Here is a 13,405-nt window from a genome sequence, read left to right on the forward strand (position 1 = left end):
AGTTTCAAGGAACTGCTTTACCTGTTTTGCTGTGTCACATGGAGCATTGTCCTGCATGAACACTGCGGGCTGATTGGGTGATAAACGCAGGGAAGGAACCATATGTTGTTGAAGAAGGTTCTGATAAACATTTGCATTCACTCTGCCATGTAGCTGTATAAGAGGCCCAACTCCTGCTGCAGAAAACATGCCCAAAACCATGACACTTCCTCCTCCACGTTTCACTGACTTCTTTACACACTTTGGGTTCAGTCTTTCTCCAGTTTGTCGCCGAACATAATGTTTCCGATCGGACCCAAATAAATTAAACTTGCTTTCATCACTGAAGTGAACTTTGGACCACTTTTGATTCTTTCTGCTAATGAGAGGTTTGGTCACTGCAGAGTGGGCTTTCAGTCCAAATGCTCTTAAACGTCGAGACACTGTATGACGAGACAGATCCTTACCCTGTTCAGCGCTGAACTGGTGAGCAATTCCAGCTGCAGTGTGGAAACGATTGCTCATTGAGATCCTCCGCAGTATCCTGTCCTCTCTTGTATTTGTCTTCCGTGGACGACCAGCCTTCTTGGTGGACTTGAATGAGTTTGTGATGTTGTAAAGAGTCAATATTCTTTAAATCACAGATTTGGAACGACCAACTTGTCTTGTTATGGCTGATAGGGTCATCCCTTTGGCCTTCATCTGGACAACCTGCTGCCGGAGGCTTTCAGTCACTTTAGAACGGCCCACCATCTTGCAGAGTCAGTGAAACTGGAAGGTAGGCTGACAGTTAAATAGGGGTTGACAGATAATCAAGGAAATTAGCACCAGGTACCAGATTAACACCAATAACTGGGAGGTATCTGAAAGTGTTCTCTTATTTTGATCAGTGTGTTTTCTGCAAAATAATGTTTTTTTTTTAAATGCCTTAGTTAATTTGTGGAAAAGGTGTTCTGGTCGCATGGTATAGACAGGACAAAACATCCTTCAACTGTTGAGCAGTGAAGATGACATTATTTCAGAATTGTTAAATTGTTTATAAATTGTTCTCTAATTTTGATCGCCAGTGTATATAAGGGATGTGCGTCTCCACATCTGTGCAATTCACATCTTGATGCATAATGAATGATACGATACATTAAATATACATATAAAGCAGGTACAGGTGCGATACGATTCTCCCCAATACGATGCAGTGTGATCGATTAATCTTACCTTCCTGGAAATTACAATATAATATATATGTAAAAAAATAAAAAATAAAAATAAAATAAATAAATAAATACATATGTTTCTCTGAGAACAGATGTGCGATGACAATCACGTGACTCGTGATTAATTGCAACTTAATTACACATTTTTATCTGTTCTAAATGTACCTTAAATGATTACTTTTCAAGTTTTGAATACTCTAATCAACATAGACAAATATGGATGCTTTAAGCAAATGTATGTTTATTATTAGTGAAACCAAACTAAACGTAGAGCATGAAGATTGATTATTCTTGTTAATGTTTTAAAGTAATTATGGTGTTTAAAATTACATAAATCATCAGGACAACAAACTAAACTGTTGCTATGTTTCCACACGGGCAGTTTTAATTGCCGGATGTGTGCATCACGGTGGATTTTGGTGCTTGATTTCAGACTTCAGTTAATCAAATAAGTAGAACATCAGTAAAACAAATCTTTAGTGATTAAAAATAATTTTTTTAGTGGAGTTTATTATTATTTTATATCTGAGTAATGTAAGGAGGTTGTAAATAAATGTGTGTCGCGTTAAAGGTTTGAATTTTGCCTCTTTTATATTTATTTATATTTGTAATAAAAATGGTCAAACAGAAATGCATGCTGCACTATTAAAAAAAGATTTGTATTGAGACACATCCATGTATCCACATAACTCTGTTTACACCTTCTCTGAAGACATGTGATTGATTATCTGTGAGGAAAGATAATATCTGATCTGAATACATTTGGTCTCTACTATTCTATTGTCTCAGCGTGTTATGTCGAGTGGATACCATTAGAGGACCAGTAAAAAGCCTTTGGCAACTAGATCACATGTGGGTATCTACTGGACACCAATAGGGACCATAAGCATCCCAGTTCCAATATGTAACGACAATGATTTATTTGGTTTGGTGATAATGATTTAATGATGCTGCCAATCACAGTACATTATAGAAACACTTTTATTTTAATGGGTAACAGCAGCTGGCTTGTAACAGGTATTTGTATTGTGAAACATTAGTTTAGCAAGGTAAACAAGCAGAAAGGGAAAATTTGTAGTTGGTACATTTTGATTATAATTTATATCACCAAAGTGTTTGGCTTCCTCACCTTTAACGCAGGCTTCCTCCAATACTGCTCTCCAACCATGTTTAATGCGACTGTAATTCTGCTATCCAGCTCTGGCTTAGAAAGTGGAAGTGCATGCTGTATACAAATAGTAATTTTTCCCAATCAAATCAAACCATCAATCAACAAATGTTGTTTTTCCCTATTTCAGTGACCTGTATTGAATCTGATATATACAAATTACAAATTATTTTGGTCTCTTTAAAGAATAGTGAATTTACTACTTAACGTGGAGGCTGCGATCAACTGCAGGTATCCTGCACCATGGTCACCAGGTTACCATTACCATATTCATATTTATTATAGGATGCCCTTTTATTTTGCTTTCAGTAGGAGAGCAAAACCTGTTTCAGCATGCCAATGCTCCTGTGCACAAAAAAGCTACATTAAGTGGTTTGGAATGGAAGATCTTGCTCTTTAACCCTATTGTAAAGTCAAGTCAAGTCAAGTTTATTTCTATAGCGCTTTTCACAATGGACATTGTCTCGAAGCAGCTTTACAGAATTTAACAGTTAAGGTGAACGATGTGTATTGATCCCTGATGAGCAGCTGTTATGAGGAAGAAACCTTGAGAGGAACCAGACTGAAAAGGGGAACCCATCCTCATTTGGGTGATATCAAGAGTGTGATTATAGTTTTTAAACAATACAGAACACTGGAGAGTGAGAACTAACATGAGCACTGGAATGTAAGATTATAAGTAATGTCCTTTCTACAGTCTTTTACAGTCATCTGAGATTATGGAACCAGGAGCTACTGAGCAACTCATAATATATATATATATATATATATATATATATATATATATATATATATATATATATATATATATAAAGCACAGTCTTTTACCAGAGTAAAAAAAACACAAGATATAATACTCAAACATTTATTTATTTTAAAACAGACATATAAGAAATGTCACATTCTGGTTTTTGGTGTTTGTGTGTGTGTGTCTGTGTGTGTGACTTTTTTGGAACCAGTGCAAATTTCAATCCTATGAAGTGAAGCATGTGATAGTCTAAATGTATATATATATAAGTTAGATGTTTTATGAAATGTATCAAAAAACAAACAAACAAAATGTCCTGCTAACCCTCTTTTCTCTTTTAGTTGAATGTGTTGCGTCAGTGTTGTGTAGAAACCAGAACATGTAGATTCATGCCACTTGAAACCCAGGACCCCAGCCACACACACATATACTCACACACACAAACCCATGCCCCACACACACCCACATAGTGTCTCACTGAGCGATAATATTACGACTGGTTACAATATTCCGGCGTGGATGAGGAATAGAAATATGCTGAATGTTATTATATAGTTTCTATAGTAAAAGCTAATATCCGTCTAGGAATCATTGTAAAGTGAGCGGTGCAAAAATAAAAATAAAAAATACAATGTTAGAAAAGAAAAGGCACAAAAATTCTGCCATTCGGTGCAAGTAGTGATGGTGAGTGGAGTATTAACGTATAAATTTCGATCAGAGAACCACGAGAAATGCAAAGAATCGCCTGAGATTGGAAAAACACAAAGAAAGGAAACAGAACGTTACATGCGATCACGTTTCCGCTAGACGGAGCGATGGGACAGTGTTGAAAGGGTACAAAAAACGTCCAAGAAGAAAACACGGACATTCCATAATCGTTTTTCCTTTTATATATATATATATATATATATATATATATATATATATATATATATATATATATATATATTTAGCATCGACGAATTCTCTTTTACAGAAGAGTATCAAACATTAAGCAAAGTCCATCAAAGAGCGTTAAGCAAAGTCAGTTTCGTGAACTCAGTTTGCATGCATTTTTTTATTTATTTCTTTTCTTAAAGTCATTCATTTCTATTTTCTTTAGCGCCATTTTGCAAAGGCAACAAGATTACAAAAGATCTCACAAGTCTGGCTGCTTTTGATAAGAGTCCCAGTGATAGGAGATTCGTCGACCTCCGTTTTACACGCACTTGGCCATATTGAGATATCGAACATTCCTAGAGCTATAAGATTACTCTGAAAAATGGACGTCTACGTCATTAAAATGTACTACACGAAAAAATAGTAATACTAGCCTTGGAAAAAATAAATACGTTTTCAAATCCTAGTCAGAACAACTAATAAAACCACTGGATATGCATGCTAAATATATTACGGTCTCGTTTTTGTGCCAGAAAGATCTCTTTAATTGAGGAAGAAATTATATTAAAAAGAAATAGTTTTTTCTTACATTCAAGATTCATTTACTATCCAAACAAACAGGAAAAAATCAACGAATCAACCGAACACTCTAGCACACTCGTCTCAATTCACACGGAGCTGAACAACATCGATGACCAACGTTACTGTACATTACCAAAATGAAGAAAGGATGGTCCGAAACTACAATTTCTTGCCTGGCGTAGATTTTCTACTCTCGGGCATTTTCGTTTTTTTTGTTTGTTTGTTTTAAATGTGTAAACAGGATAGACGTTGGTCCATTGCTTTTTTCCAGCATCACATTCTCAATCGCGTGGCTGAATATAACACATTCATCGATCTGCACTGACGCTGGGTGCTTACACGAGTAATAAAAACGAAATAAAATCCATAAGAGAATAAAATGAAATAAAAAAAGTCCCTTTTTAATAGTAATACTATCGTATATTAAATCTAGCATCTTTTTTTCCCCTTTACAATGAATGATCGGGATCCTAGGTGTAAACAATCGCGTTTTCTTTTTCCGAAATCTTTTAAAGAATTAACCCCTGATTCGAAGAGATCCGTACATCCGAACGTGTAAACGACATTCAGGGATACGTAACCACATTTTGAAAAAAGCGGAGAGAACAGCAAAAACGTTTTGTACATGATCCCCTGCTATTTGTGAAGGGGAAAAAAAACACCTCTTCATATCCACACAAGCTGGCCCAAGAAGCTCAAAAAGCCACATTGAACAATAAAGGTCAACACCAGGGAGAAAGTACATACAGGAGTAGATTTGCAAGGAAAAAACAGAGGTCACTTTGGTACCCTTCTCTGGATTGAAGTGTTGGAGGTGACGGTCGAAAGCCGAGCATTACGTTCTCGCAGGAAAAAGGTGGAACAACATGCTTTCGAGTCTGGGTTTCAGTCGTTGAAGCCTGACCCGGGGAGTTCATTAGTGAGTGTGTGCCAGCGCTCGATTTTCTTGTCCTTGTTTTTGAGACAGTCGAACCAGTGTTTCAGACGTTCGCCGTTGGCGTTGATGCCAAGAGACACTCCACCTAGAAAAAACAAAACAAAACAAAAAACAAAAAACCCTCAACACTTCAACAGTACTCTCACTGATGTTGATTAAAACAAACGTCAAGACACACAACTCATCCCACAAATGTACTTACCTATAAAATCATTGGATTTGCCAATATCATAATCCCAAACTGTCACCTCGAGGGTTTTCTTGCTCAGCTCTGTATATTTAATCTCATAGAAGAACTCCTGTGTAAACAAGGAGACACATTTTGAACACATCAGCCTGATATTCATAAAAAGTACACTATATAGACGAAAAGTTTGATTTCTTCAGCCAGATGTGGTTCTTTCCCAAATTGATAACACAATTGTAAAGGATGTCTTTGCATGCAGTAGCTAGGACTTGAACTAGGAGACCCAGACTCCTAGCTACTCCATGTTCCAGCATGGCAATGCCCCTTTGCACATAGCCAGCTCCATGACCATATGCTCTACAGTGGTTGGAATGAAAGATCTTAAGTGGCCTGTTTTAAAGCTCAAACCTACTGACCACCTTTGGGATGATTAGAAAGACTGACTGCACCCCAGGCCTCCTTACATCACCTACATCAGTACCTGACTTTATGTACACACTTATAGCTGAATGAGTACAAATCTCCAGAAGCACACTCCAAAATCTAGTGGAACATCTTCCTAGAAAAATGCAGGTTATTATAACAGCAAATAGGATTTAATGTGAAATGTGATTTTCAAAAAGCATATACCAATCTTATGTTCAGGTGTCCACAAACTAAAGTTTGTGATGCAGAAAGTGATACATTGTGTACTACAGCAGTGTTTCATAATCATATTTTTGTCACATTCCCAACCCGCACTAGATACCACTATATTATATTTGGATTTCAGCCCATCTGTAGGTGAGATGGAACTGACCAAAGTGTACATATGTACTTTTCTCAATAATTTTCTTTTATGTGTGTGTTTTGTATGTGTGTGTTGGTGTATTGGGGATTTGGTATATGATTGCCTTCTCACACACTCACTCACTCACTCACTCACTCACCCACATATTCTCATTTATTCATTTATTCCAGTCTTGCAAAAGGTTTTAAAAATAGCTCAAGTACCATATGGTGTGTGAAGATAAAGTTCTAGCTAGCTAGCTAGCTCACTGCATGGTTTCTGTATACAACTATACTAGCACATGTACTTCTAAACAAAGAAATCCAGACAGTGACTTATAACATGGTGGCAAAGAAGCATCCAAAGAGGCATCAAGAGAAAAAACAGCACTAAAAAAGGTACAGCTAGCTATGCACACAATGTTGGATAACAGTCAGAATCCCAAGATCCGATACTATCTGATACCATGCGATAATCACAAGTTAATATAATTTATATGATTACAAATACTGTCCACTCAGGCACTCGCTGCACAGTAATACCAATTAGATTAGATTGACATTGCAGCACATAGAGGCTGAAATATTCATGTTAGTTTGAACTCTTCAGTGCTTTGTATTGTTTTTAAGATTTTTCTATATCACACTCTTGATATCACCCAAATGAGGATGGGTTCCCCTTTTGAGTCTGGTTCTTCTAAAGGTTTCATCCTCATAACATCTAAGGGAGTTTTTCCTTGCTGCAGTCGCTATATCTGCTCATCAGGGATAAATACATGTCGCTCATCTTAACTCTTAAATCTTGTAAAGCTGCTTTGAGACAATGTCCATTGTAAAAAGAAATATTGCTATAGAAATAAACTTGACTTGACTTATTATGTTCTCTTATTGGAAATAATGGCAAATGTTCTGAAGCCTCTCATTAAAAAAATTTAATGGAGAACTGACCTTTGGCCAAATTCGCCTCATAATGTATAAATTACAATAAGCAGTTTTTAACATTATTTGATGTTCTATATACAATTTGTATGAGTCCTTCATAATTTTGAAAGTAGCTAGCTGTGAAAGTGGGATAATCGGTTTGTGTAACTGGGGGGTGGAGCCAAAATAATTGAGTGGTAAGAATCACACACACCTGTGAATAATTTTATAATGGAGTGTTGAGTTGCAGTGAGCAGATGTGGGAAAGAGAGAAGGTGCTAAATGTGCAGCGATTAGTGTGTGTGCTTGTTTGTGAGTTGTGTGCGTGTTTGTGTGCAAACATGCGTGCAATCTTTCCTCAAAGGAGAAAGGGATAATAGGGGAACATGACTTATTTCTGTTGTTTCTATTGATACTGTCACCTGCCTCCTGCCTTACTCTTTCCTAAACCAACAAGCTTTCCACACTAGTCTTCGATCCTGCTTGATGTACCATAGCAGAATTATGTGTGATTACGCTAACACATTTATTCAACACATACAAGTTAGAGATTTTATAGTTTTGGCCTGCAGTAGCTAATCAGAAAGAAGCACTGAAGATTCACCATACTGGGCGTGGCCCAAGATTTGAAAAAGTGTCCTCATAAACATTTTTTTCAACATAATTCTGGAGGTGATAATTGCACACATATACTTAATAGTTGGAAATAAGTCAATAAGTAAAGTAAATCCTGACAATATTGCTAAGGCAATATCTTGGACCTATGTATGTTTAATGAATTCAGGTAATAAAATATACAGTATTTTGAAGCATACCTCATTAAACTCTGGATTGAGAGTCTTCTTCTTAACGGTAGTCTTGTGCTTTGACTTTTTGTTCTCATCTGGCTTCAGGTATCTGAAACAATTAAAGATGCTGGTGTTATTTTTGGCTGTATAACATAATACTGTAGTACACTGAACGGAAAAAGGTTTGTGGACACCTGACCATAAAATTCCAACTATTCCACCTTTTCCAATTCATCCCAAAGGTCAGTAAGGTTGAGGTCAGAGCTTTCTAGCAGGCCACTTAACCTTATCTTCATAAAGCTGTTTTTGTGCGCAGGTACATTGCCATGCTGGAACAGTTTTGGATGTCCTAGTAAAGGGAATATTTAAATCTACCACATACAAAGACATATTATACAATTGTGTGCCTCGAACTTTGTGGCAACAGTTTGGTGAAGAACCAAATATTACTGAAAGAAAAATTCAGGTGTCCTGATACTTTTATCCATACAATGTTCCCAATTTAGAAAACAGAGCGTGACAAATGCATTGAAGAGACATTGAAAAAGAAAATCCAGCAGAGGGCACTGCTACATCATACGCTTATTTCTTTTTAAACGATTTCCTTCTCCACCATACAGCGTGAAATGAAACAAAACAACAAGGCAAGGAAAAATCAATAGTGATCTCAAACAGAAAGGATATACTGGTGTATGTTTAATGTAACTCTGTGAAGCAAAGATAACAAGGAACTCCCTGAATGCTTTGCTGTAAATGAGCCTGACTTGCCACTTTATGCTCGCTCTGACCCTCCAATAATGATGCTGCTGCAAAAGGTCAGGCCCTGGATAATGATTAAAAAGTTCCCCACTGGGAGATCAAGATCAGAACCTCTGTCCTTGGAAGAGGAGCCATTTTGGAGATCCAGAAGAAGACAAAATACAACTCGGACACAATAGACTGAAAATAACACTGAATCAGAATAGATTAGACTTGCTAATGCGATCTGATCAGGCGAGACGGCGCACACTGGCACACAGCCCTCAGCTCGGGTAAAAGAAAAGCGTGCAAGATTTTAGCTGTGTTTGTCTTGTGCTTTGCTGAAAAACAGACAAAACAAAAGCACTCGGAAATGTTTACCAAAATAAAACCGACCGCAGGTTAAAGGGTCAAGTTTTCAAGATTCATTGATTCATCATTGGTTCTGTCACATGTTTTTTTTTTCTTTTATTCCTTCACACCCCTGTCTCTTTATTGGTGTTCACGTGTCTATTCGTTCACAGCTACCCGAACTTCTATGTTAGGTTTAGGTGTGTATGAATGCTCATGTTTCCGCTGTTTCGACTGCGAAGCACTGCACTCAGTTTGGCTGTCGTTTGTTTCACGTTCTATGTTTTTCTGGTTTTGGATCTTGCTTTTTGTTGATGTTGTTCGCTAATCACCCCATCCCTATGCCACCCCATTTCACATTCATACCCTCGAAATTACATTTTGAATTGTTTGCTTTGCTGTATACATACACATGTCAGACATAAAATGATTACAATTTAACATTAGGACCAATGAATAACCAGTGAATAACACTGATTATCTCTTCATCATTGCACCCATTAGTGGGTGGGATATATTAGGCAGCAAGTGAAAATTTTGTTCCCTAAAAGTTAATGTTTTAGAAGCAGGAAAAATGGGCAAGCGTAAGGATTTGAGGGAATATGAGGGACAAAATTGTGATAGCTAGACGACTGGGCCAAAGCATCTCCAAAACTGCAGCTCTTGAAGGGTGTTCCCGGTCTGCAGTGGTCAGTATCTATTAAAAGTGACCCAAGTAAGGAACAGTGGTGAACCGGTGACATGGGTGGCCGAGGCTCATTGATGCACGTGGGGAGCGAAGGCTGGTAAGTGTGGTCCGATCCAACAGACGAGCTCCTGTAGCTCAAATTGCTGAAGAAGTTAACACAACGTTTGTTACAGCATAATGTTATGCCTGATCGGTGAATATTAAAAGAATTGTTCATTTCCTACACAATTGCATCACTTGGCCTTTGCTTTACACGACAGCTGCTTTTTCCTGTGTAGTGACTTGTAAAGCTCATAACCAACACAGATTAATTGCCTTATACCAAAGGAGAATGATCAAAAATCAAAAATTGTGGAAATGTTATGAAGATACCCTTGGATTGCTTTATTTGGTTAGCTAGCTTATTTGGTTTGTTTAAGCAGTTAACATGTTTTATTGCTCACCAGATTGTATGTTGAGACTCGTAATCTGAAATGCCTCCCCCCACTGCTCCATTTTGGTTTGAAGGCCACTAGCTGGATACAATCTCAGTCTTAATCTATAATCTCTACAATCCGAGGTCAGATATCTCAGTGCTTAAAAGTTCAAAAGACAGAAGTGATGCCCTTATGACGTATACTGTACATCATTCCTTTATTTCCCTCACGTAGAACTTTCACATAGAACTTTTATATCAATGTTTTTGATATATGACAAGTGTTTGACAATATATTTTTGTCAGTAAATGTTTGAATTCCACTCCTACTGCTCTATGGAATCCAGCCCAAACGCACGAGTCAGATCATGAGCGGATTTATATTTATTGATTTCTTTTTCTCCGTGCCACCGATTTCCATACCCTCTCCTTTCCTTTGCGTCTTAACCCACCACGTGAGCTGCTTGATAATGCTGCTGTCTTGGTGTAATCCAGGTTTGGGCTCGAATTCAAACAGCCTATGGGCAAGTTAGGTTGCTATATCGAGAATGTTTTTTAAAAGTATGCTGGAATTATTTGTTTTTCAGTATTTAGTTTTATTCATGAAGGCTGTAAAAGTTTGCAGTTGGGTGGCTTGGGCACTGAGGCTATGGTTAGGGTTGGATTTATGTGGAGCAGAAAGATAGATAGATAGATAGATAGATAGATAGAGAGAGAGAGAGAGAGAGAGAGAGAGAGATAGTAAATTGGATTATCTAGCAAGTGCACCCCAGTTTGTTTAGAAACCCCTGGGAGCTCTCTCTCTCTCTCTCTCTCTCTCTCTCTCTCAGTAGCCGCTTATCCTCAGATATATATCCCAAGATCACCACATCTACTAAAGCCTCAATAAACCAATATACTATAGAAGACTGCTCTCTCTCTCTCTCTCTCTCTCTCTCTCTCTCTCTCTCTTTCCTTCCCAAATGCTGGCTATGACTAACTGCTTCTGATGGCCATATTTTGTATCCCTCATGGCAGAAAATTTTATTTGGTGGAGAAACTCATGACTCATGAGTTATTGGCGTGACCAAGCAAACTACTATGCGCTTTAAGATCTCGACTGCATCGCGGCACTGCCAGCCTAAAAAACAACAGCAGCAACAGCAAAAACGCTGTTTGAAGGTCTGAGTAAGCTTAAATCCCATTACCAACCTTTATCATTAACAAACAGCAATAGGTATTGAAGGGGTTGGACAGGATGAATGAAAACAAGCCAGAAGAGGTAATTGTAAAAAAAAAAAAAAAAAAAAAAAAAAAAGGTTGCTCTAGCATTAATGGCCTAATTTACTTCCAGTACTCGATGAGCTCTCGCCGACACACATATAGGTTCAACAGGTTCTAAAGCGTTCCGAAACCGAACGAGATGCTGAGCTGTGCAATGCTACACTATAATCTCTTGCTAACTGATTGATGTACTGGCATCAGAAAACGCACTAATCCGTTGGTTTTATAAGCAGGCTGAGGTTGAGTGAGGCTGTTTTGGAGCCTAATCCTTCCTCTATATAGCCACCGGTTATCATTATACAAAATGGAACAATTACACTTTAATGGGTCTATTAAAATGGTTTGAAGCGTCTGATGACGTGACTGTATGTAATGGATGCAACTTCTGATCATTCGCACACACAAACACACATGGCAAGCTATTTCAATCCCTAATCTGTCAAAATCAGGCCTGACAAGCAACTTTGTTAGTGATTCGATCGTTCCTTAATCTTTAGAACACAATAATTTCTACTCTAATTGTGAAACGAAATCCCAAATGTATCCGACTACATGTGGCTTCGAGCTTGGCAGATTACGTCTTTATACCCATCAACCCACAGCTGTAACCTCACAGGCCTGAATGTAAATTCGGATAAGTGAACGCCTTGATTTCTTTCATACCTGCCTGCCTTATTTTACAGCATTTCTATATATCCTGACGGTTTGAGACTGGACACATGCTTTGTGCTTCTATATATAATAAAATATGCTTAATATGTTAGCTCATCAGTGACTCCTCACTTCCCTACAACACCAGAGAAGCTTATTACGGGATTACGTTGATCAGAGGAGATTAGACAGAAGCCAGTCACTGTGATAGTGAGAGAAACTCACGTTTTAACGTAAGGGTCGGAGAAGCCGTTTGCGTCCATGGCGGCGAGATGAGCGCAGCGGATAATGCCCACCACCAGGCCACACTTCTGCGAGCTGTACTTTAGTGAGATCATGATGCGCCCACGCTCTTCCAGAGACTTGTCGTCCGTCTTGTCGATCTGTAAGGAGAGTAAGAGTTAAGATCTTTTGTGTCATTTTACTCCTTGTGGGTTCAGTGGGATCTGCCCTACCACCGTCAATCTGTACTTTTGTGTGAAAAAAAAAGGTGAAAAAGGGAAATGAACAGAGTAATTGCTTTTCACATAGTCATGCAAGCAGAACACACAGTGTGGCGGCAAAAAATCCCAATATGCACCTCTTCCCATTTCCCAGTCATTAGTTTTGTCTGATTCATAATCATCGTTACAATATCATCTCGCCGTCTAGATGTGTTTTTTCATCTTTCGCCTCCCGGCTGATACGAGGCTGGCAGAGTTCAGAGTGGTTTTTTTTCCTCCGGTTTCTTCCTGAACTCTAAGCCACCTCGGTCCATCAAGCATGAAGTTAATTAGCTGTGGAGGAGGCGTCTCTGCTCGTCGCCCACAGCAGCGCTGTCTCATTTCCGTCCCCTCTGGAGCACATACACACCAAACAAACAGCTCATGCTGGCAGCCAACTGGTATCTCCTCCAGAAACCAGAATCAGATCTAACAGGAGATCTAAAGTTTATTAGCAGGTTCAATGTTTATCTGAATAGAAGATCCATTATCACCAAAGACAGCTAATGCTAATGCAATGCTAATGCACTAATCAAACAAGGTTCTTGAATGCGGGTGTTCGCAACAGCCCTTTGTGCTGTTCTTAATCATCTGCTAGCTGTTCGGTTTAGTGCGCTAATTTGAATAGTCGATCCTCTCGAATAAG

The 13,405-nt window shown here is 38.3% G+C and overlaps 1 protein-coding gene across 4 annotated transcripts in view; it reads right to left on the bottom strand.

Annotated features, from left to right (window-relative positions):
- Positions 1-3,212: 3,212 nt before the first annotated feature.
- doc2b (double C2-like domains, beta) overlaps positions 3,213-13,405 on the bottom strand; it is a 160,423-nt gene continuing 150,230 nt past the window's right edge. For all 4 annotated transcript variants that reach the window (XM_046838803.1, XM_046838802.1, XM_046838805.1 and 1 more), the window contains 4 exons: positions 12,503-12,660; positions 8,199-8,280; positions 5,710-5,806; positions 3,213-5,592 (listed from right to left, as the gene is read on the bottom strand). In XM_046838803.1, coding sequence (XP_046694759.1) covers positions 5,456-5,592; positions 5,710-5,806; positions 8,199-8,280; positions 12,503-12,660 — 474 coding nt within the window. In that variant the 3' untranslated portion in view covers positions 3,213-5,455. The remainder of the gene's footprint in view (positions 5,593-5,709; positions 5,807-8,198; positions 8,281-12,502; positions 12,661-13,405) is intronic.

The sequence above is a fragment of the Silurus meridionalis genome, chromosome 25, assembly GCF_014805685.1.
Source record: "Silurus meridionalis isolate SWU-2019-XX chromosome 25, ASM1480568v1, whole genome shotgun sequence".
Taxonomy (NCBI): domain Eukaryota; kingdom Metazoa; phylum Chordata; class Actinopteri; order Siluriformes; family Siluridae; genus Silurus; species Silurus meridionalis.